Genomic DNA, 25,112 nt, shown 5'->3' on the forward strand with positions numbered 1-25,112 from the left:
ACAAAATGCTAAGTTTTATTTTTACAGGGAAGTAGGACCTATATGTTGTCCCTATCACAGCTTATAATGCATTATATTTAACTAGACCAGGATGGGTTGCAGAGAATCATGTATAAATTTGGCTCATGAGGACTAGAAACTTGTCGAGTATTGGGTAGCCAGAAAAACTAAGAGGCTTGGTGTCTTTCTTTGTATCTAGACACTTACCCATCTGTTTCTTTTGCAGCACTGGGTGTGGAGTCTACACCGGAAGCTGTTCTCCCCAGGCAGCCGTGGAAGGCAGGACTCAAACCCCAGGAACTCTGGGAACAGAACTGTCTGAGCCCCACCAAACCTTGGAGATGGGGCATGAATGGGCACTAATGACAAGCAGTTCTATGACCTGCTCCTACCAAGACTCCTGATGGCTGTCCCATTCACGCCCCTCTGCTACCATCCCACAGGAACACCCAGACATGGGCTGCAGTCTACCTTGGGATGGCTCTGTCCTATCCCTGGCAGTACCCATCCAGTGCCTTTTCCACCATTTTTTCGGGCTGCAAAATACTGGAGATTCTTGACCAAGCTGATGTGGTTGGTAGTGAAATGGTTGTGTATTAGGCAAGGAAGGCCAAACCAATGAGCTCTGGGCTGACCCAAACTAAAGTGCAGACTAGAAGGAAACTCTGGAGTCACTGATCGAGTGGGGTGGTTTCCAGACAGTGTTGAAATACTCATTTGCCTGGTGCCCTACCTCTGATCACAGCTTCAATCTCTTGCCCAATTGGTGTTCTGATCATTTTGATGGGAGATGGAAGGAAGAATCTGGGCTGCAGTTGCTAGGCAACAACAGTATGCACTCCCCAAACCATGTCCAGGTTAGCCGAAGAGGAAAAGGAGAAGGTGGGTCTGGATTGCATGGTGAATTACTATAGGACACAAAACCACCTTCATCCAGAGAGCAAGTTCAGAGGCAGCCGAAAGGAAAGGCATGATACAGCAATATACATAATGCTATGGAGGTTCACGTAATACAGCTCCCCTAGGACTGTACCACTTTAGATTGCAGATGGGTAGCGTGTTTGCATACCCCCACATAAAATAAACTAGTATGCCGAGGAGAAGGGCTCTAACTTAAGTCATCTCCCTGGTGTGCTGTTTTCTTAAAATATGTGAAGAGTTTTGACAAGTAAGAATACTTGGTCAAGTTTACTTCCCCACACTCATGTGTTTGCAGTCTGAGGACACAGAATCCAAGGAGGGCTGTATCATGATTCTGCTGCACCTGGGGAAGTTTTCCCCCTCCCTTGGTTGCTTTTGTTTGTTTTTGAGATAAGTCTCTGCACACAGTAATGTTACCACATTGTTATGAATACAGTAAGCCTACAACTTATGTGGGGGTTACATTCCAGGGATCGCCTTTAAAGCCAAAGTCATGTATAGTCAAAACACATTTGAGTGCAATGGTGGGTGGAATTGCCAAAGTCTTTTTTCCTAGATGCCTACCCTCTTTCCGCCTCCCTTTAATTCTTTTTTAAGAATTATTACCAAGCGTGTGAAGCTGAATGCACACAAGTTAAATGTGGTTAAGTTGTAGGCTTACTATACGAGGAAAAAGCCAAGTGAAAAAAACACAGGGGCTGTGAAAGAGTGTTTTGCTTCTTTTAGATTACTTGTTGGAGGTCTGCAAACACCCTTCTGCAATGTCTGTGACATTTTGGAATCTGAATTGTAGGAACTGATCTCTTAACAATTGGTGCTATATTTTGTGTAAGGTAGCTGAATATGTGGTGTTTTTGTTTATTGAGACTCTTCTATTGGATACAAATGGCCTACCTTTGGTCTGATTTTGGTAACTTGAGTTGCTCAGCTAACTTGTTCTCTTTGGCAGGTCTTGTGCTGCATTTAAACCTGGGGCCTCTCATATAGAAATCACACACACTTCACCTGCCCACATGAAAAAGATTTAGTAAACTCACTTGGGTGCATAGAGACTACGTTAGTGGCACTTAGTTCCCACTGAAATCAGCAGGAGTCGTAACCAACTTTTCACATTGATTTCAACAGTAACTAAGTGCAAAACCACCCTGTGAGCTTCAGATGAAGGGCAGTATAGAAATTTAATAAATAATAATTATGATACTAAGGTGGCCTCAATACAACTAACTGTGTGTGGACTATACTGCTTCAAAAACAAACATTAATAGGGAACCAGAAAAAATGCAAAAGATAAGCAGTAATAATGGAAGACATGTTTGTAATGTCAGAATGGTGCACAGGCCAGGCAGTTCTTGAGATTTGTAAGGAAACGTAGGAATTCTTTCACAGAGAACACTGAAAGTGGCTGCTAACTACAACCTCTTCTCCCAACCTTTTCAAATACTGGCCTAACAATCCTCATCAGCCCCATGTATGTCAAGAGCACTGATATATATGCCTTTGTCCAACTTGCCACTATAGAGCTGTGGCTCTACAACTCCCTCCCTCCAGTTGGATTGGAATGAATGTCTCTATTTACAACCACTTTTTGATGAGGCTGGTGCTAACTTGTGCTTTGCCTAACCACTAAAGTAAAATATAATGCAGAAAAGCAGCTTCAAATATGCAAAGCAGGCACAAATGAGACTTAGTTCTTGAAAAAGAGTATGTACGGTAGTAAATCTGTTTCTGGGGTGTACTATTTGACCAACTAGACATGATGAATGGTCCATGTGTTTTAACACGGAACTGCTCTTGTTATGTTTGAAAAGGTGTACATGTTGAGTTTAACCGCAAAAGTGGTCAGTGGGTAAGAAGTGCAGAACCCTCCCCTGACTGTGGTTTATCTCCCTGAACACTTGGCAATCCTAACCCATTCACTCCTTTTGCTGTTGAAATCATGTGCTTCTCACATTACTGGGCAGCTTCATGTTTGTACACGGCACTGTCATCATCATATGTAGCGTCCAGATTACATGACTGCTATATGTATGTGAAGTCTAGCTACTGTAAACCGATTGGGTTCAAAATTCAAGGTATCATGGTAGGGGACTGTTTTCACAATTAGAAGCATTTTCTTAGAAGCTCCAGCCCTGAGTTTTGCGGCATCTGCAACTCTTTACCTGTGCTCGCCTCAAATTACCAACATTGTTTTAAGTGTTATGAAGTGGAAAAGGTGAGGAAGGGCCAAGAGTAAGTTGGAGTTGAGGTTGGTCCTGGGGAAGGTAGAAGCCCAAGGAAAGTAGAAAGTACGGGTACTGCAAGTGTTCCCATTGAAAGGGTTCTCCAAATGGCTGCTCTGCTGGCTGGGAAGATATGGTGTTGTAGCTATGCTGGTTCAAAGAAGTAAAAATTGTGCAAGCTGCACAGGTGTTCATAGGAAAATTAAAATACGATGGGAACAAACTAATTTTTAACCCATTTGAAGAATGATTTTTAGCTACTGCTGCCCATGAACCTAAGCCATGTAAGGTACTAAGCAAACCCCTTGGGTCTCTGTAAATTAATGGTTACCTTTGCCAAACATGTAATCTTGTCAAAATAATCAGTCAGGTTTGTCTAACAAGACCTTATTTTATATAAAAAGCATGCTGAACTGTATTAGTCATTTCTGTTCTTCCGTTGCAGGGGCTACCCTATTAATTGCTTTCCCACTACTTTTAACTTGGGTTTTCTGTCAGCTTAAGGCAGAACATATTTATCTCTAGGGCCGATTTCACTTGCCCTTGAGGGGCTTAATATTGGTTCAACATCTTGCTCCCACTATTCTCTGTTTTTTCCTTGATTTGGAGGAGGTTATTCCGGAGAAAAGGCTTTCCTTAACCAACTCCTTTAAAAGCAATGACTACTTGCTTAAGCTTGCAGATATACGCATGTGGGCATATATCTCACTGAAGTTAATAGAACTGAGGAAGGGTTAGCTTGTTTGTGTATTTACACCAGTGCGTGCTTAGTGAGGTCCTTCATTCATCCCCATGCTCCCTCCCCACAAGGGTCCTTTTCACCATACTGCCATTTACCCTTTAGCCTGCCCTAGCTGGAGCCTCCCCCCACCCATACCCTGATATGGGGAGGGAAACAATGCCAGGCTGAAACAGCCCCCTCCCCCATCTGCTTTCCTGTCCTTATAAGTATTTGGCTTGTGTGCTCCTGTTCCCACTCTCTCTGAGGCCTACACAGGAGGTGGATAAAAACCTGACCTGTAGTTGCTAGGCAACCAGAATGTTCCTGTTCCTATCCGCTTTCCCTGAACTGACCTGAGTGGCTAAACAGTGAGAGGCCCATCTAGCAGGCCTCATGCTTGAGACCAATATTCCAGGCGTGCCTATCTGCAAACGCAGCCTGACAGAGCCCGGCTCTTCCTCTCCTTGTCAGTGCCCATAGACCTTGCTTTTTCCTCTATGGTTTGGTGATGGAGAGAGGCTAGCATTTTGCCCTTCCCTGTCTCCTGGCACCACCACAATCCAACAAAGCAGGCGATGCCACTGGCCACATGCCCTCACCACAAAATGGTTCACAGTGCCCGGATCTCAACTCTTAACAGCTAGCTGTACATCCGTAAAAGCTTCTAATCTAGACGGTACCTTCCTCTGCCATGGCACCGCTGTATAGATAGGGACAGGCTCTGCCAAGCTGGCCATGACAACCCAGCATCCCTTTCTATCATGGCATCACAGAACAAAGCTAGGCTGTGTCTAGCTAGTGCCAGGCCAGTGTGCTACTCCCCACCCACCCCTGCCAATGATACTCCATCAACCAAAAAGAGCAGACTGCGTCAGGCTTCCCGCCCACCCACCAGTGTACAGCAGAGCAGACAATACTTGTCTGTGCCAAGATGGTGCCCTGCTCTCCCCCCTCCCTGGCTCAGCAGAGCAGCATCCTGCCACCACAACACAGTGGCTCTTAATCTACTTCCATTACGGCCCCTGTGTGCTTGGCTCTGCCACAAGCAGCAAATTTTGACTATCACTGACCCGCCCGTCCCCCCCGTCAAACATTGCCCACAGAGCAGGCTGTGTCCCTCCGCAGGCCACTAGGATGCACAGGCAACTTGGGTTGTGCCAGGGCAGTGCCACCCATCCTCGTGGCGCAATCTTCCTAGGGGTTTAATGGGGTAGGTTTAATCCCACACTGTTCCCTTCCCGCTGCACCCCCCCCCCCGCGTTGAGACAGTGCCCCTTCTTCCTACTTATTCCCTGCCACCATGGCAAGGGAGATCCAGACTGCCCTTCGCCGTGCTGGGGCAGCGCCTGCTTCCACTCCCGTGGCGATTTTCGTTCCATTTTGCAATGCACGGCCTAGCAGAGCGAGGAGAGGCAGCAGTGGCAACCCTAGCCCCAGCGTGCCTCTTTCCCCATATTCCTTCCTCTCTCTGTCCCCATAGAGTGCCCCCCTCCCTCGGGGAAGGGCTGCCCCCTCCGCGCCCGGCCGAGCGAGAGCGCACAATGGAGCCGGGCAATCCCTCGCCGCGCAAGGCTCAGAAATGCAAATCGCCGCCGCTGCCTGCGGCTCCGTACAATGGAAGGGAGGGAGGAAGGGAGCGAGAGAGAGGGAGGGAGGAAGGAAGGGAGAGAGAGTGAGAGAGAGAGGGAAGGCGAAGAGGAGAGGAGAGGAGAGGGGGGAGCCCCACTGGCGGGGAGGCTGCTCGCCCCGGCCCAGCCCCGACGACGCGGCGGGTCCCCGGAGCGCCCCCCTCCTCCTCCGCGCCGCCTCGCCGTGCGCCTTGGTGAGTAGCTGCGCTGCGCCGCGCCGTCCGCCCGCCCACCGTGCGCCCCCCTCCCCAGAAAACCCGCCCGACCACTCGGCTCTCCTCTCTCCCCCCCACCCCCGGGGCTCCCAGAGCAGGTGCATGGCAGCAGGGGAAGCGAGGCCCGGGCTCCGATCTTCGTCGCGGGGTGGGGTGGGGGGCAAGTCACCCGGCCGCGGGGCTGCAACCGGGCCAAGCTGCGGGGTTGCGCACCGCCTGGGCGGCGCACGGAAACCGCCCGGCCTCGGCCTCAGGCTTCGTTATCCCCGAATGACCCGGTCGATTTCCTCCATGTCTTTCTCTAATAGATCCTTCTCTCCCCACCCCCAGCCCCACTATTCCTCGTCGTCTCTCTCTCCCCCCCCCCCCGCAACTCCCCAGCCACGTGACTGTGATTGGAACTTAGAAGGGGGGCTCTGCTTCAGAAATCGGAGTAGGGGGAAATGTGGCGCGGGGGGTGGGTGGGCCCGTTGGGGCCATTTGGGGTGAAGTCGCTTCTGCGGGAGGAAGGGAGGGGGGTTCCTATAGCAGGTGGCTCGGAGCCATGAGGGGTCGCGGCGTGGGGTGGGGTGGGAGTGTATCGCGGCTGGTGCTGCAGCGACGAGGGCCAGAGGGCCATGCTCTCATTCCATCTCTAGGGCATCCCCCTCTCCCTCAACCCCCCTCCCCGCCCCACATACTTTGTAAGGGTTGTTTCCAGCTGTCCCACAATCCCACATTTCTGTACCCTTTCAGTGGCACTAAATGGAATGCGCACGCGGGGGGGGGGGGCTGTCCTCCGATGTAATGACCCAAGATTATTAAGTTATGACTCTCAGAAGCTTGAAACATAAGTGGGGAGAGGGGTGTCTAAAGGGTGATGACTCGGTAGCCCTTAATCACTGGAACAGCCCCCTTTACTCATCCTAACCCCCAACCCCCCCCCCCCACTGGAATGTGCACTGGAGCATTTGCTCAGGCAGCTGCTCCCTTTGTTCAGGGTGTGTGGGGCGGGAAGGGGGGGGGTCAGCTCTGTGTCTTGCTGGGACAGTCACTCTCTTGTCTCTTCTCACACGCCAAAGCGGGGGCTGTGGTGTGAGTGAGGGGACTGGCCTGCTCCCATGGATATATTTCCCCCTCTCCTCCCCCTATACTCCATCGTGGCCTCGAAGTTGGCGGGAGTTGGCTTGAGGCCTGGCAGCCGCCATCCCTATTCCTGGGACCCAGGGGAACCTTGAAAAGCTGCCCCGTTTTTCCTCAGGGTGCCTTCCCCTAAGAAGCAGCCATCTTGTTTGTTTCTGAATAAGACTAAATGGGCACCCAACACACACACACCACCGTTAGGTACAGTTGCACTCTATTATCATGTACCTCTCCCTCCCCATAGTATGCACAAACAAGCAAGACAGGATTGTCTGCCTTCCTAATACTGAGTAGGCCCAAAAGACTTCATGGTGTGTGTGTGTTTTTTAAAAAAAGATTAGTCATTTGGGTACTGCTATAGGCCCAGCATGGCAAGGTGCCAAAATGAATCAGCTATCTTTTATGCAGGCTTATGAATACCACCAGCCTTGCATTGCTGCAAGAGAACAAGGCCTCCTGCTTGATTTTGGCAATACCTAGGGGAAGAACAGGCCCGTAATACTCTCTCTGCAAACTAGACCCACCATTATAAGCAACAGAATGTTCTATAATAAAGGTGTCAGGATAGTACCTGGTATGCTGTTCCAAAATCACGGCTTAGTATTAGAACCTGTTTTTATATGCCTCCAGGCACAATCATGTGTAAGAGACACTCTGCACATCATCCAAGGCACTCTGTTATTAGTTCTTAATAACAAAGAAAAGAGTGCCTCAGAGGATGTGCAGAGTGTCTATTACACTAGCCACAGCAAGCTACCCTCAGCTCTCCCTCCGTGCCACCACATGGGAATACAGGGCAGACCTGCCTTATCAGAGGCTGACTTACAAACAAGATTAAGGCCTGCCCATTGGGCAAGTGTCCCCTCTTTTGAAGAGCGTTTGCAAGGAAATAATTAGTATGGTAAACTATAAGACTGCGTGCCTTTCTAGATGGCAAGCTTTCAGGTTGCATAGAACACTTGCAGACAATAATAAAAAGTTGGGCAAGGCAGAGTCTTTTTTTCCGTCTGAGAAATGTTTCTATGCTTCTCATATGATTGCTGCCTTACTCAGCCTATATGAACCATTTTAGGGCTTGTTCATACAAGGTTATGTTATCCCGAGTTTGTTACTCTGAAATAATATTCTATGTCTATACAAGCAAAGAATTCCAGGGAGTCTCTGCTCACTCTTGCTTACTGTCTCAGTTCATTCAAAGATTGCTAAATTTGCTCTGAGGCACACTGAACTCCATCTAGCAGCTATCACAACACTATATAAGTTTACATGACCTCTTAGCCCAGGACGACATGGGAGCCAAAGAGTCTCTGATTTTGCCACAGGTTGTCAAATCTCATTTCAATTCCTTCAACCCCTGATTCACCCCTTGAACCTGTAACAGGCCAGTGTTTATGGAGAGTTGAAGGGTTGCTGTCCTTGAGTAATGAGGACATTTCTCCAGCACAGCCTTAAACTGTTAAAAATAGTCATGCTATTCCCCACCTGTCCCAGAAACCTTGGAAACTGTAGTTCTGTTAGAAATGCTAGGGCTCTCTAACAGAAGTCTGTATTCTTGTTAGACTGCAGTTCCCATGATTCCTGGAGTTGGAGAGCTTTGACAGCTAAACTGGTATAAAACAAATAGGAATTTGCAGTAGCATAGAGGTCCCCTAAGAAGCTTTAAGGATACCATGGTTCCTTTGGGATAAGAATTGCCATCTGTGTTACAGAGAGTGTAAAAGCTATGAAAGATACATACATACACAGTTGCCATCAGAAGTAAAGTGCATTCCCAGAGAAGTCTTAACTAAACCTGAGGGTAGAGCCTATGGCTTATTTTTATGTAAAATGTGTAGCCTTTAAAGGGATTCTAGAAATGTTACTATAGTTATTAGTACTACCTCTGCTACTAATGATGGTGATGGTTGCAGGATTAAGGAAGAAGTGCTGTTCACATGCATAATCTTATGATGCTGTATGAATGCTGTGGTTAAATTTTATTTGTTAAAGATTATAATCTCCTTTTTTTTCTACCAGGTGCTATGGCACATGTCTTTAGCTGTGAATTATTTCTATAAACAGCAGGTGTGTTGACAAAACTGCTCCTGGGCTCTATCACTCCAGATTGTAGGTGGCAAGACTGAATGCCCATCCATAGGAAAATACTTCTTTCAGCAAGGGAACTAGATATGAAGAACCTCCCTGATCTGCTGGCTTTTGTAGGTGCAGGAAGCATTCAACCACGTGCACAGGAAGCCAGTTCTGTGAAAGGTATTGCCTTTCCAGTGTGACTATCAACTCCAGACAGACGTTTCTCATAGTTGCTCTCTTTTCTTCTGTGAGGTCTGTTGCCCTTCCGGAGGGGAGGAGGGGTGTCACATGATAACTATGAATTCACAGCTCTGATTCACACATGCCAAACCTACAGCGAATGTCATCTAAGGTTTCTACCCCCCTCCCCTTCACCAAAGCCGACTGTTTTGAATCTGCAGGCCTTGGACCACCTTGCTTCTTGTTATAGTCCTTTTTTTTTGCTGGCGTCTGCACAAATCAAAGCTGCTTCCTTTTCCAAGAAGGTGTTTGCAAGCTGTAAAATTGCATTTGGACATTTTCCTTAGAATGCGGGGGTTTTAAGGCACACACACTTAAAGTGATGTACTTGGGACTTGCTACCTCTTTACACGATTTAACCAACCGATTGTTTCTGTAAATCAGTGTGATTAACGGGCTGGTTTTTCATTTTTTTGGTTGAAGTGAAGATTCCAGTTCCTGCTTGTAATTGTGAGCACAGAATCAAGAGTTGGTTGTTCATTTCAGATTAATTAATGCAGGATGCTATCTTGTGATTCTGCTGGTGTTTTGTTACCTAGAACTGGGAGGCTTAAGAGCCTGCTGGGATGCATCAATTGTGCTTAGTTCATCAGAAATCCTTGCAGCCTTGAGTATTTGTGTTTTAGTAGTGATGTAACCTAAAGCAGAGGTGAGGAACCCGAGTGTGGGTCACAATATCAATTTGGTGGGCCTGACCAGAGAACACAGCATGAAGGCACTTTGGTTCGCAGGCAAAGGATTGTTATTTATTACACACAGAAAATAGGCCTCTTCAAACACCCCCCCCCCCCGGCATCAAATGAGGGGAAGAGCAAGAGAGTGCTGCACCTTTTGTTGTGTCACCATGTCTACAGCCCTTCAGGTGTAGGGAGCTGAACCCTGCAATGGAGGGAGCCTGTTGAACATGTGAAGGCTCCCTTGTGTGATTGGGAGTCCCTGGAAGATCAGAAATCTGAATTCTGTGGGGAACCAACACAAATAGAACAGGCTCCCTGCTGCGGAAGTTCAGCCCCTCAACATGTGGAGGGTGGCAAGAGCAATGACACCATGGAGGGGGCTTGGCAAGGGAGCACCCTCTTTGGCCCATCCCTACTCTTCTAAGGACAGTGGAGTCTGGTGAGCTGCTAACCCAATTTGCCCAGGGATTGTTTCACCACACCAGTCCTGCATCCCATTGAAGGCTACTGCTTTGGGGAAAGAGAAAGGTCATATCCCAAGCCAATCACTGTGTAATGAAGATCCCAGATCAAACCTACTACCAGCTCCAACCCCTTTATAATCAAATTAGCCCTGAAGCCCAGCTCTAATTCCAAATCAGACTGGATGAGTCAGATCCTGAAGACACTGTAGGATTTATGTCACTATAATAGTTAGGACTGCTAAAAAATCTGGGAGTTGCGAGTTGGGTGAGGGTGCAAAAGATGCTTTTTGTTTTCTTTTTTAAGAGATCCCTCACTTCCCTCACAAAACTGCAGGCTTTGGGGAGGACGGAATGGGATAATTGCTGTGGTGTAGTGTTTAAAGAGTTAGGCTTGTGGAGACCTGGGTTCAGCTCTTCATTCAGCTCTGGGCTATGTACCATTTCTCAGCCAATAGGACTTGTTTTCATAAAAAGGCAGGAAGAAATCCAGGTACTCTCTGCCTGCGAGCTTCTTTGAAGTTGTGGAGGAGGGCAACAAAAGTGCAATAAAAATAAAATAAAATGACTTGTTAATCCAACTGTTGCATAAATGCACTTGTAAGTCTCTCTCTCTCTCTCTCTCTCTCTCTCTCTCGGCTCCTCCTGAATTAGGGTTGTGGGATTTGTAGGAGCAGGGCATGCCTGAAAACTGTGTAGAGGGCCTATTGCAGAGTGAGGGAATAAGTAGTAGGAAGAGCCAGCCGCTCATCCTGTTTCCTGGATTCCTAACATGATATTTACAGTCATCACGTTGAATACTTGGCTGCCTGAATGCATCCATACATTCTGAGCTTGGTAAAATATTTTAAATAGCTGGGCTCTGACAGAGCCAATTTTTCAAGGATTTTGTCAGTCTTCTCTTTCCTTTTCCAGGGAGGAAACTATTGCAGGGAATGAGAGGAGAACACCCACAAACACACAACCTCCATCACCAGCTAGCCTTACCCCACTGCCACTGCCATCACTTGCTGCAGTCTACAGGCAGGGGTGGGGAGCCGTAGGTCTCAGGGTCAAATGTGGCCCTCCATGTGTCAGTCTGGCCCTTTGGGACTCTTCCTCCTGAACCACATCCCCTCTTCTCAGGCCACACCTGGCACCAGCCCTGCTTCACACCCTCCTTGAGTGGCTTTGTGTGACTGGAATGTATCCTTGAACTCTGAGGTTGCAAAGAGGAGAATGTGAGCCTGAGGAAGGTCCCCTACTCCTGAGACGAGGCCACATCCAGACCTGACACGTAGGCCCTGCGTCAGGAGGCGGCATTGCCGGGCACTCACAAAGCCCACACCCCAGCAGGGAGCCCACTAGAGCCCCCTCGTTTACCACTGATGCTCCTCCTAAGCATTGCTGCCTGTTCAGCTTTTCAGCTACTGTGTGGTTTGAAGGAAGAAGGCAAGCGAAGGGGAGGTGAACCCACACAGGAAACAGGCCCAGTAAGGACATCTTGCTCAGTGACCATTCAAAGCCTGATGTAGGCCAGAGTGAGAAAAACTGAAGGATGGCTGGATTTCAATGCACCTCCTTCCAGTGGTTCCCGATACAGTACTTTGGGAGGCGACCCTCTGAAAGTAACCATATTTTCTCTCCCCTTTTCTCCAGTTATTGTCTTCTGGTGGGAAGAGAAAGAGAGAGAAATAGGAGGGCTGTGCTTGTTTGCATCTGCTTCAGGAGAAAGGAGGTTCCAAAGAATCCATATATTGCGGGGTGTTTTTTTGCCATAAATTATAGCTTGAGTTCCACATGCATAGAATTGTAGAAGATGACAGCCTTGCCTCAGGCAGAGTGGGAGCGAGGTTTGGGTAAACATGTTGATCAGACCACACCTGCTTATGGTATTGGGGCATATCACATGTCTATATCTTGGTGTGCAGTTAGTTCCCTGGCATTTGTCTTCTGCATCATCAGGATTTCAGATTTGAGGTAAAATAAAGCTATTAAACTATGGAGCTTCTTGTCATTAAAAAAAAGGTGGCAACCAGCACTGTGTCAGTTCCTCTATCCCCACCCAGTTTTGCTTGATCTTTCTCCTCAACTTCTGGCATGGTCTTCTCACATCTCTGTCTCTTCTGCTCTCTCCCTTAGAGCTGTGCTTCCTAGCCCCCAGTTTCCTTTCCTTTAGCCACTCTGTCTTGTATTCCCCCACCCTTCAAGAGCTTTTTGCCCCTACTGTCCTTTGCTCTGTGCAAAATGTTCCTAACAGCCAAAGTTTAATTGCCCTCACAGAAGCGGACACCCCTGGACACTTGAATGTTTGTGAACATTCCCTGACATCACAGTAGGTCAACTAATGGTTGTCGGGAAAGGAGTAGGGTGCAGAGCACAGCTGTTTTGTTTTTTCCCTGTCTCTTATGAGCATGATCCCAATTTATTCCTTTAAAGCTGGAATATCTTGAAATGGTGCTCGTAGAAGCCCGAAGAACACCCTATAGAGTTATGCATTTTTGTTTCAATTTCATGAACTGCAGAGCCAAGTGTTTCTGTTTTTATTAGCTTCTGTGGAAGCGTAGGTTTTCTGTTATTCGGAGCCGTGGGTGCATGTTCTGCTGAACTCTGCAAAAACAATGGGATGTTTTACGTGCAAGCACTTGTACCGTGAAGCATTGAGAGACATTTCATGGTATGAGAGTTGTTAACACATACTTTGCCTGTTTGTATCCCACTCCTTCCTCCAATGAGCTCTCCACAGTCAGCATAGAAGTTGAGGGTGTGGGGCCCAGAAGGAGAGGCTGCATGGGAGGTCTCAAAGGGATGCACCCAGCCTGTGAGCTAGAGACTCCACTGAGGTCATCCATTGAGCCAAACCAAGCACCCCTACCTTTACCCCACAAATTTTCCTTTGGATGATTCATTGAGGTAAGATTTGACGGATTCGACAGGCAGTCAGATCAGGAAATAAATTTCCCCCAGGGATGTTTTGCCCTTCCCTGCATTCTTGTCAGACTTTGTACAAACTCTGAAGTGAAAGAAGATGCAGTTGAGGCTTTTCCCACACTTCTCCTGCCACTCACTCTCTCCTTTGGCTTGCAGGGTGGTGAAATAATTTCCTGCTGCAGAAGGTGGGAAAAGAGAGGTTGGGCAGGGCCAAGGGAGGGGCAGCAGTGAAGAGAAGCCATGGCTACGCCCTGTTTTTTACTTCAGAGGCACTAAGCTGCGTGGCAGACAAAAATCTCCATTGCAACCTGGCAGTGTATTATCTGGCTTGGCTTCCTTCCTTCATCTTACTGCTGGACCAGTCCTGCTTTAGCATCCCCAGGAATGTTGGTCTGAGACACAACATGGGCAAAATACTTGCAAGGTTCCAAAGGCTCTGTTCCATAGAGATAGAATAAGGACCACTGTGCTGTCAGTTCAAGGTTTACAACTTTCTCACCTCACTCTCTGGTTCCTAAAACAGGTTAAATCCAACTTAAATCATGCACATTGCATGTGGAAATTAGGGTGGGTAGTGTTCTCAAAGCTACCAGCATGAGTTTGACTAAACTGCGGGAGGCAGTGGAAGACAGAAGTGCCTGGCGTGCTCTGGTCCATGGGGTCACGAAGAGTCGGACACGACTAAACGACTAAACAACAACAACAACATACTCAAACTCATGTCAACAAATCTCTCTGCACTTGAACCCCTTCCCCTGATGTTTGGGGTCTCTTATGTCAGGATTGGGGAGCATGATGGTGGTCTTGCCGACGCTGTGGGCTGAAACTCCCAACTGCCCATTGGTCATGCTGGCTGCGGTCAATGGGAGTTGGGAGTCCCAACTTGCAGAGTTCCCTTCCCTGCTCTTATGTATTCAGTGGTGAGCAAAATGCACCCTGGGCAAATCCAGCGGTACTTCAGTCCTACACTGTATAAGTTCCAGGGTTAAGCCTCGGCAGCAGAAATGTGCCAAGATAGCTCTCTGGATGTGGCACAGATTAAGTCCTTGTGAATGAAGAATTAATGGTATTCGTCAAATAGTGAGCACTGCAAAATGGCAACTGTGGGCAGAAGGCCTGAGCTTTTCTTGTTGAAATTCTTTTTTTAGTAGAAGCATGAAAAGCTGCCTGATATACCAAGTCCTATCTAGCTCAGAATTGGCTGGCAGCTGCTTTCCAGGGTTTCAGACAAGGGAGTGTTTCCTCTCCCTATCTGGATATGTTGAGGATTAAACCTGAGACCTCCTGCATGCAAATCAGATGTTTGACCTCTGAGCTAAAGCCCTTCCGTTTCTCCCCTTTCCTGCAGCTCATGCTCCCGCCTACTTGCCTATCAGGTGTGAGATGTCAGGTCACATCCTACGTGCTGCCCTTTCACCAGTCAACGACTGAAGCATGTGATCAGGAGCATCATGGAGGTAAGCCAGAAGACCAGGGTTAGGTGTGGTTGTCTAGGAGAGGGACTTAAATGCCCTTGCATGTCAGCCACACTGTCTCAGCTAGAGATGGGTAAGCTCTCCCAGGCTTATCATGAATTAGTTTGGAAAGTAGGATCTTCTTTCTCCAATCTCCGCCCCCCTTCAAATGGGAAGATCTTGTATAATTTTTTCCAAGCTGAAAGTCAAAGCCTAGAAAAATTACTTCCATTCGCCCTCTAATGGATGTAATGGAATGACATGACTTAATTACTTTTAATAGGGGAGGCTATACACACACACATTGTTGCACTGTTTTTTTTTTTGTTTTCTTTTCCACCTTTGATACAAATCCTTGCCAGGCAGGCTACATTCAAATCAAAATATAGCAATGAAATCACAGCCAAATAGTATCCTAGCATATCAGTTCATCAGGATCCTTCCCACAGGGCAGCTGGTGTCATTTGGTACGATTTTTTTTTTGCTTAGGGTGGTGAAGGACGGTCCATCTGGGACAGGAGAAGCCTCCAATGCCTTTTTCATCTGCATTCTTATGGGCTTCCCATGGGCAACTATGAGAGGAGGTTCTTACACCTGCCGCATAAGCTCTTGTTCCTTCCCACAGGGCAGTTGGTGTCAATTGGCATGGGGGTGGGACACATTCCAGTTGGAGCTGGAACAGGAGAATGGGCAAAAACTGAAAGGAGGAGGAAGCTCATCTCCTGTCAAAGAGTCCTTTGGAATGTAATGAAGCCCCATTTTTCCATCACATTCAAGAGGGAAAAACTGTACCCTCCTGGGGCACAGGAAGCCAGCAATTGGGGTAAAATGTGGAGAAAGATTCTGGGGTTGTAAAGGTCATTTCTCCTTTGGTGCCTATGGGCCAGGCTTTTACTAGCCTAGCTCTGGAGAATGTTGCCCTTATCTCTAGTCTCAGCAATGGGTCTTACTGCTCTTCCCCTTGTTGGGTTCCCAGCAAAGCTCCCTCAGCATGATGTCCCTTTGCAGCAAACCTATAGATTGATTGGCTTTCAGCCTATGGTTCTGCAACCTCCACTGTGGCAAAGGATTAGGTTTGGGCACCTAATCCCTGCTGGAAGAGATGCTTGAGTCACCCCTTGCCCTTACAAGCGGAGCTTGGCCTTCATATGAGGGAATACCACGTGGCTGTGTTATCAGCTGCTAGTTTGCAAGCTGCTTTTGTAGCAACGTAGATGGCCTTGTCTGCTTCCCCTAGGAGCTTGCATGGAGAAGCAGTAGCGGGGAAGGGTGTCTGCAGGCCTCCTGCCTGGCCAGCGCTACTCTGCATAAAGATCATTCGCTCCTTCCTCAGATTTTAAAATATACGTTCAGAAAGAAATCAGAAATTTTCCTGCTAGGGATATTAGGGCAAGAGATTAAAAAAGAGGATCGTAGAATAGTATACTATGCAGTGGCAGCAGCAAGGGTAGTATTAGCCCAAAAGTGGAAACAGCAGGAAATGCCAACGGTGGAGGAGTGGAGATCTAAGCTGTTGGACTACGCAGAACTGGATAAATTAACAGGAAAAATTAGGTATGTAAGAGACCAAGTGTTCATCAAGGATTGGGGAAAGTACGTGGATTATCTGGAATGTATTAGTGAGGGACAAACAACGCTAAAGGGATTCAGAGACGCACTGTGAAAGACTATGAGTTATTGTTTAAAGCAAATAGGAGACAGAGATAGGCACAATGACAATATAAGCAGAGAAATGTGTGAATTTGATTATTGCTTCGAATGATTTATGGACAAGCTGAAGGAAGTCTTGAAAGGGATGGATATGTAATAATGTCAATGGGAAAATTATAAGTTTATGTATTTTTTTTATTTACCTTTTTTCTGTAATTCTTCCTTTTCTTTATTTTCTGTATTCTGACTTTTTTACACATGTGTTAGTTTTTACTTTCTTTTATGGAATCAATTAATAAAAAGAATGATGAAAAAAAAAAAAGATCATTCGCTCCTTCCTCCAGCAGTGAGCTGTTTAGTTACACTGGAACAGCAGTGGTGTGAAAGAGGATTTTTTTGGGCAGTGTGTGTATGTGTCATTCCATGCTGAGTTTTCCACTGCCTTTCCCCTCCTTCTCGTTCCTGCAGGGTGCAGATTACCAGTTGCCTTCTGGCCACTCAGCCAGTGTGACCCTCTCTTCCCCATCCTCCTCCCCCTCTTCCTGTGATGGAGCGGACACCCTGGCTTTCAACGGGGAGCTGGATCTGCAACGCTACTCCAACGGGCCGGGGGGACCTGGGGGCGAAGCCCGCCCTTACCCGTGCCCCATCTGCGGCAAGCGGTTCCGCTTCAACAGCATCCTGGCCCTGCACACGCGCATCCACACCAGCTCTTCCCCTCTCACCTGCCCCTACTGTGGCCACCGGGCGGGGCAGCGTGCCAGCCTGCGCCTCCACTTGCGCTCCCACTGCCCCGAGGCCCGCGCCCGCCTCAGCCACCAGAGCCGCCTGCTGCTTGAGCTGGAGGAACGGGCGCTTTTGCGGGGGCAAGAGGAGGAGGAGGAGAAGGAAGAGGAGGAGGAGGAAGATGAAGAGGAAGAAGAAGAAGAACAAGCTGCCCCTGCTCCACCTCCACCCCTGCCCACCTTCCGCTGCCCTTTCTGCAAGGGCAAGTTCCGTACCGCCGGCGAGCGGGACCGCCACCTCCGCATCCTCCACCAGCCCTACAAGTGTGGACAGTGCTCCTTTGCCGCCGCCCAGGAGGTGGAACTCCAGTGGCACAACCAGCAAGCCCATGGGCTCCCGGCCGCCCGGCTGCCCACCCCTCCTGCCCCTGTCCCCGCCGCAGCCGCCCCGCCTGCCCCTCCAGCCTCTGCCCCTGCTGCTCCCTCTGCCGCTGCACCCACTGAGTTCCGCTGCCAGGTTTGCGGCCAGGCCTTCACCCAGTCCTGGTTCCTCAAGGGTCACATGCGGAAGCACAAAGACTCCTTCGACCACAAGTGCCAGGTGTGTGGGCGTGGCTTCAAGGAGCCGTGGTTCCTCAAGAACCACATGAAGGTTCATCTCAGCAAGCTAGGCCTCCAGAGTGAACAAAGAGGGCCCGGCCCAGGCCGGTCCGCCCAAAGCTTGCTCGTCGGCTGCGAGGCCCTCTACCCTTCCCTCCTCTCCCCTCGGCCCACGGATAAGGCCAGCACGGGCAATTTCTTGGGCTATGGCGATGCCAGCTGCGCCGAGCGGCTGCAGGCCACGGCTCGGGCGGTGGAGAGTGGCCAGCAGTGGAGGGAGCGCTCTTACGCAGGAGGTTCCAAGCTGGTGAGAGAGGACCCAGGAGGGAGCCACCGCTGCCCAGATTGCTCCCGGACCTTCGGCACGTTTCAACAGATGGCCTTGCACCGACAGAGCCACCTGTCCCGAGAGAGGGAGTGGAGCAAGGGGCAGTCGCTGGGCTCTCACCTTCTCGCAGGACACTGGCTCCCCACAAATGTCAGAGCCTCCACAGCAGCCAACACCAGTCCGTCTCTGCTGACCCAGGAGGAAAAGGGCAAGTATGGACAAGCAGAGCATAGCTGCTTTGGGATTTGGGGGTGGTTATTTTTTTGTGGGGGCTACCAAAGTGGGTCTCACATATCACAAAGCAACCTCAGATTCTAGACCAACCCGTGCTTTTGAGCTGCTTCCTCTAGCAAAATAAAAAATGAGGATGTGGGTGGGTTACATTCCATAGCTAGGCTGCTTTTAGCTGAAAACTGCATTTCCCCCTTTGTTTTATAAAAGGATATGTGTGAGGGGTGGAGGAAGAGATTAAGGGATATGTCCAGTTGATGGATATGAATAAAGGTCAGGAATAAACTGATAGAATTGTATCGGTAGGCCAAACCCAGCAAAGGAAGCAACATACTGGGTGGAAAATGCTTAACAAAACCATATGTTTAAAATAATGATGTTTAGCAGCGGCCTGTGTGGTGGGACATGGTTGCCACTATTGGGTAGCATCCAAGGCAGAAGCAGGGCAAGACCCATGTACTTACTGATGTCCACCTTTCCTCCAGCCCTCTAACAGAACTGCACAGGAGGCTGATGATGCCATTGGATGTCAGAGCACATCCCACCAAATAGGATACTACTAAATTCTTTAAAACATTTAAGTAACTAGCCTAAAGGGATAGCCAACATGGAGTTGACCAGTTGCTTTTGGACACCAGTTCCCATCAGCCCCATCCAGCATGGCCTAGTGGTCAGGGGTGATGGGAACTGTAGTCCTTAAATATCTACAGGACACCACTTTGGTCTAAACAACGGAGTGCTTATAATATAAAATACAAAATAAACCAACTAACAAAAACCTTGTAAAGCTACCATGCCTGGAATTCTGGGAAGGGCAACAAGCCTGGCATGCAGTTATCTACAAATATTACCTCAGAATGAGCAAGAGTTTCGTGATACCCAAACAATAGCTCTCAGTATTCAAAATATTAGTTGGTGTAACTGAAACATTTTTCCATTGCTCTGGACAGTTTTGCATGATTGTACGGTGTCTCACCTCTGCCTCCCAGTTAAAACAAGTTTGGGCAAGGGGATGTTGGTGTCATGAGACCTTGTAGCTTTCTGCATAAGCACCCACATGCACCCACACCCAGATTCTGCATGAGGAAAATTCAAACTCTGTGTCTTGAAGGAAATAAACTGCATTGATGCAAATAAATACTTTCCCAAGTGGTTTTACAACATTCCTTCAAAGCACATATCCGCACAACAAATGCATATCTGTTTTATACTGTTCCACTGTTCTAGAAGCCATACTGTTTTGCTGTTCTCCCAGTAAACCTGGGGAACTGTGATAATTGTGCTGAGAACTTTTCTGGAACCTGTAACTCCTCCCTCCACAGAACAGCAGTTCCTACCAATTCCTGATTAGAGAAAAGCGCTATTAAGCCATTTTAAGCCTATGATGTAGAAATGTCCTAATTCTCAAGTCTGCCACATTGCTTAGCTCTTTAAAAAAAAACATAAGGCATGAATCACATGCTGTGTCACCGCCATGAGGTGATTTTTACCATGTCATTTTTGTATGGTGGATGTGTTGCTTAAATATGCCCTCAGGTGGCGAAAGCTGGGATTTACTACACTGGTTAGAATAATTGGAAACTAGGCTTTGAGGTTATTATGTTTAGTGTAGTAAATTCCATCTCTTTCCACCTGAGGGTGCATTAAAACATGTTCACCATTCCAAAAATATCATGGCCTCATTTTTTGCTTTGTATGCATTTGTGTGTGCATTTCTTCTTCCCCACAAGACCAGCATGAACCAACACTCAGGCAGCTAACTTGGGCCTCAGTACTAACAAGTACCCAATACTTCCATCATTCTCACTTTCAGCTACCCGCAAATATTACTTCTTCTGTCCTTTGGCAGAACCTTTTACAGGAAAGAGGAGGGAAGGAAGCATGGTGAGGTTGCCTAGCAACTTGGAATGGAATAACTAGCAATTGTGCTTTCCACCCCTCGCTTCTTCAAGCAAAAGTTTGAGCTAAACCATAGTTTGGAGTGATGTGAATGAGCTGAAGTGAGCCTCAGGGTCTTGTGGCTGTGCTCTCCCTCTCCTGCTCTTCCATTAGGATGAGTTTGAAAGCTTTTGCCTAACCACAGCTTGTCATCTAAACTGACAAGCTGTGGTTAATGTTGATCATGGTTTGTTTGAAGCAAGCCAATGTGAAACCATGTTGCTGACCAAATGGTTTTTATTTTAGACTTGGTGTATGAGGGTGCAGTATAAATTTTTCCAGTCAATTGATATATATATATATATGTGTGTGTGTGCGCGCGCGCGTCATATGACTAAGAAAAAAGAAGTAGAAAAGATGACAACACGGTCAGATGTTAATATAACAAACAGAATATCTCTTTTTAAAAAATCAAACCAACCTATCAAAGTCAACTTCTGTTGTCACAAATGATTATTTTTCTATTTCCATCTCTAAAAAACATAAAAAATCACCATTTTTTTGACACATCACTGCATGGTGTGTGTGATGTTTGTGAACAGTTGCAATGATTTTTTTTTATTCTAAAGCATCCCATGTAATCTTTACCCAAGGCAGCCAATCTTCTGTCATTGGTGTTTATTTTCAATTCACAACCCACCCACCCCCGTTTAGAGCAGTCATCATTTTTTGCAGCTACTATGTTGGGCTACATTTTGAAACAAAGGTGACAAATTAGCTACAGATCCAGACCTTGCAATGTAGCTGTCATGGTTGTCTTCGAAGGCATGGTCTGTGTTGGGGTGAAAAAGTGAGACACCTGTGGCACTTATGGATGTGTGTGTGGGGGGGGGGTAAAAACTATGTTTCTATAGCTCTAAAGAAGAGCAAAGTGGGCAGAGAATCCATATGTAAAGCATATAGAGAAGGGTCAAGAAACCTTGCAGTCCCCTCATACTAAAAATCTTCCCTCCTTGCTGTGTTTTCCCCAGACATGCAAGGGCAGTCGCGCCTGGACGGATCCCGGCGGGGCACTGGGAAAGACTGTCCATTCTGTGGGAAGTCCTTCAGATCCTCCCACCATCTAAAGGTGCACCTCCGCGTCCACACAGGTAAGATCAAGATGCTGCAAAAGTGGGGTAGGGTTTGCCTAAACTGGTGGAAATGTGCAATAAGGCTGGTACCTGCTAGGTCCCCCCCCCCCAAGTTCTGTATCTTGCAGAGGCATACCACACGGGTGGAACCTGATACCATCTGAGGCAGCTCAGACCTCTGTACAGTCGTACCTTGGTTGAAGAACGCCTTGCGAGTCAAACCTTTTGGCTCCCGAACGCCGCAAACCTGGAAGTGGGTGTTCTGGTTTGTGAATGTTCTTTGGAACCCGAACGGGCGAAAGGGCTTCCTGCAGCCAATTGGAAGCCGTGCCTTGACTTCCGAACGTTTTGGAAGTCGAATGGACTTCCTGAACGGATTCCGTTCGATTTCAGAGGTGCAACTATACTGCCTGTTCCTTTGCTTTCACCAGACATGCAAAGCAGTGGCACAAGTGCAGACATGGAACAGCATTCTCTGCTGATCTCAGTTTAGGCTGCCTTTCCTTTCCGTATGGAAACTCAAAACTGGTTACAAAAAGCCAGCACAAAGAAATATATATTATGTATAAAACTACCAATTAAAATGGTAAACTAGACTAGTAAGCTCAAGGTAATTCACATAGTTGTCGTCTCCATTTTATTCTCCCAACAACCTTGCGGGGTAGGTTAGGCTAAGAGACAGTGGCTGGTCCGTGAGAGCTTCCTTGCAGGGGATTGAAAACACTCACCACACCAGACCGACTTATTTGCAAGGATGCTTCATATTTTGTCTGTTGGTTCCTTTCGAGGCTCTCCACCTTAGAGAGGAAATGCAAAGTTGTGGTGTCACAACCCAAAGGCCCTGCTCTGCCTGTTCATTGATTTAACCTCCTCAACAGGTAGAACTTAAAGTGGGGCGTTCCCCGTGTGTCTTAAACACTGGGTGAATTGTAATATTCCGATCTGAAGATCACACTGTAGATGGTTGATGCTTTTTGCACAACTCTGCAAGGTTGCCTTTATTCCTGTTTTATAGTTTGGGGAAACAGAGAGAGAATGATTCACCCAAAGTCCCTCGGTTAGTTTGCCCCAGAGGTGGAGCTTGAACCAAGGTCTGCCAGGTCCAAAGTCAACTGTCTAGGAAACAGGAAACTGCATTTGTTTGCTGCCTTTCCAACTTGCCTCTACCATTTCTCCTTGCAGGCGAACGCCCATACAAATGCCCTCACTGTGACTACGCTGGGACACAGTCTGGCTCTCTCAAGTACCACTTGCAGCGCCATCATCGGGAGCAGAAGAGTGCTGCGGCTGCAGCAGCTGCTGCAGCAGGAACGCTGGAACGGTGCCACATTCCCCTCGCTCCAACCGCAGTCCCTGCCTTTCCCACCACGCAGCTCGCCAAGAGCCACAGGCCCTTCCTGTCTCTCGGGAGCTTGGGTGCAGCTCGGTCCCGCCCATCCCGCCGCAAGCCGCTGCTCAACGGGAAGACCGACTTCCAGCCCCTGGACCTGTCGCTGCGCCCGACTTTGGCAGGAGGAGCCCTCCACCGCTGCCAGTTCTGCCCCTTCGCCACCTCGGCTCCTGAGCTCATGGAGTTACATCTCCAAGTCCACCACAGCCGGAAAGCCCGAACCCGCCGCTGCTCTCACACTGCCCCTAAGCCCCGGGGGGTGGCGGAGGAGGAGCTGCCCGAACCCCAGAGCCCCCAGCTGAAAGCACCCGAGTCTCTAAGTCCAAAGGGGGAGATGACCAAACCTCAGAACCTCTGGCATTCGGAAGACCAGGGAGAACTTCCCCGGCCTGAGTTGCCCCGCGGGAAGAGGACGCCCGATCGAGCAATAGTTGCCAGCCTCTCTCCTGGAGCCGCACCAGCTAACCAAGATTGGGAGAACCTGTCTCAAGACTCTGAAGAGCCAAGAGGAGAGGAGGAATTGCCTGCCCCCAAGGTCCAAAAGGGCCCACACCAGGAGACATCTAAGACAGGCCAAGGCCTCATGGAATTGCAGCTGGAGCCAGTGCAGGCCTGAGTACGTCTACTCTGCATATATAAACCAGTTTTGAGCCTGTCTAACTGTCATGGCGGCTCTCAAGCAAGGGACCCTGGGAACTGTAGCTCCTTTCTATGAAGCAGCAATCTCTAATAAAGAATTCTCAAGCACCCTACGAATCTACGCTTCCCAGAGTTCACGGGGAGGGTCTTGGATAGCCCCTAGCTTAGTGGTAGAGCCCATGCTTTGCATGCATTAAGGCCCCAGGTTCAGTCCCTCGTATCTCTAGCCAAAAGAGACAAGGCTCGGAAAGGCCGCTGCCAGAAACCTTGAACAGACACGGCCAATTCAAGCAGAAAACATGGGGCTCGATGGATCAATAAATAGTCCTGCGCAATAAAAGGCAGCTTCACAAGACAGTTGAACCAATTTCAGACCTGTTTACATTTGTAGTATAGACGTGCAGAGACCAGAAGAGGCAGCTAGTAAGATGCCACTCCACAAATGACAGGGTCATGCACCCATCTGTTGAGAGGCGTCAAAATAGAAGGTAGTAGGGTTGTCTTTTTGGAAACAGGTTTCTGTGTCTTTAACAGCAGCGAGGCAGGCGGAAATTCAAGAGGTGCAGATCTTCTCTGTCATGGAGCTGTTAACGGTACAGAAGACCTGTCAGGAAAAGTGCCAACCTTGGGATGTAGAAGGGAGAAGCTGTGATAACGGCTGGGGTGTGGAATTGGTTAAGGGGCACCGATTCTGTTAAAAGTCTTTTTTAGTCAAACAGGGTTTTGGGGTGAGGTGGCTGGAGTCCATTGGATTCCAATGCCTTGTTCTCGCCTCAGTTCTGGGCTTGATGCTGCTTCCTATCGGTGCCACCGTATGAGAAATTGGGCCCTTTCAGGACCTCATTGTTGGCACAAACATAGGGTTGATAGGCCCTGTAGGGAACAAGATACCTGTGGTGTATACCGTTTTTGTAAAAAAAGGGGAGCATTTCTGCGGGCACAGCTTTCCCTCTCCGTGGTGCTGCTGCTATGGCGGGAGAAGCTGGCCCTTTCAAAATCCCCCCTTTAATAACACAGGAGCCCTGTCTCCATTAGCCTGTTTACCCTGTCGAGTGCCACAGAGGCAGGGCAGGCTGCACCAGCCACTCTTGGCCTAAGGGGACTTCAAGCACCTGTGTTGGGGCCTTGTCTCCATAACAACCAGGTGCTACAGTCTCTTGTGTGCGCAGCAAGCAAGCAAACCCAGTGCCAGTATGTTATCTCCGTAGTGACCCAGGAACAGAGCCCTGTTTCTGTAGTGAACTGGCATGTCAGGGAGCTTGACAACTTCTAGAGTTTTCTATTTTTTTATTGTTTTTCTTGTAGAAAATTTGAAACTGGAAATAAAAATTAAAATGAGAATCAACTAACGCTTCATTCAGTGCTTGTGTGAGTTGTGATCAGTGTTCTCAATGCAATCCCTGTCAACAGATTTAAAAGCTGCAGCTTCACATACCCCCTTTTTTTTAAAAAAAAGAAAAATCCCCTAGAACAACTGTAGTACTGCTGTAAGCTCACTGTCCTTTAATGGTGCAAAAATAAGTTTTACCAGATTTTCTGTTTCTGAACATCTGAGAACTGGAAACTAATCCCTAAAATTGTGTGTTCCTGGGTTTGAGCTCAACTAAATCATATTAAAGAATCTCATGGCGCCTTGAAGACTTAACAATTTTACTATAGCATAAACTTTCTTGGGTGGCTTGATGCCTCTACGTTTAGAGGAGGAACAGAGCCACCAAATAATACGGTAGTAGTTTCTACATCTTCAATATATTTCTAAGGTATGCAGAAGTATATTTGTATGCATTTTTAAAAAATAGCCTGAAAAAAGATCTGTGGTCCGTGCTTTCCAGGACCTACAGAATGAAGGTGTCAGCTTAAAAACAACAACCACCAAATGCTGGAGCTGTCAGGCTTTTTT

The 25,112-nt window shown here is 48.0% G+C and overlaps 2 protein-coding genes across 3 annotated transcripts in view; both read left to right on the forward strand.

Moving 5' to 3' along the window:
• The window catches only part of ARHGEF40 (Rho guanine nucleotide exchange factor 40), a 40,258-nt gene extending 36,700 nt beyond the window's left edge, over positions 1 to 3,558 (forward strand). For both annotated transcript variants that reach the window (XM_079950652.1, XM_079950651.1), the window contains one exon: positions 227 to 3,558. Coding sequence is in view for 1 of the 2 variants with exons in the window: in XM_079950651.1 (XP_079806777.1) it covers positions 227 to 322 (96 nt within the window). In the remaining variant the exon portion in view is untranslated. The remainder of the gene's footprint in view (positions 1 to 226) is intronic.
• A 1,549-nt stretch (positions 3,559 to 5,107) lies between these two features.
• On the forward strand, positions 5,108 to 24,557 carry ZNF219 (zinc finger protein 219). Its single transcript, XM_079950662.1, has 5 exons — positions 5,108 to 5,683; positions 14,533 to 14,641; positions 16,757 to 18,149; positions 21,082 to 21,201; positions 22,366 to 24,557. The coding sequence occupies exons 2-5, from the start codon at positions 14,636 to 14,638 to the stop codon at positions 23,187 to 23,189; spliced, it is 2,343 nt and encodes a 780-aa protein (XP_079806788.1). The 5' UTR covers positions 5,108 to 5,683; positions 14,533 to 14,635; the 3' UTR covers positions 23,190 to 24,557.
• The last annotated feature ends 555 nt before the right edge of the window (positions 24,558 to 25,112 follow it).

Source organism: Podarcis cretensis (assembly GCF_951804945.1).
Source record: "Podarcis cretensis genome assembly, chromosome: 13".
Lineage (NCBI taxonomy): Eukaryota > Metazoa > Chordata > Lepidosauria > Squamata > Lacertidae > Podarcis > Podarcis cretensis.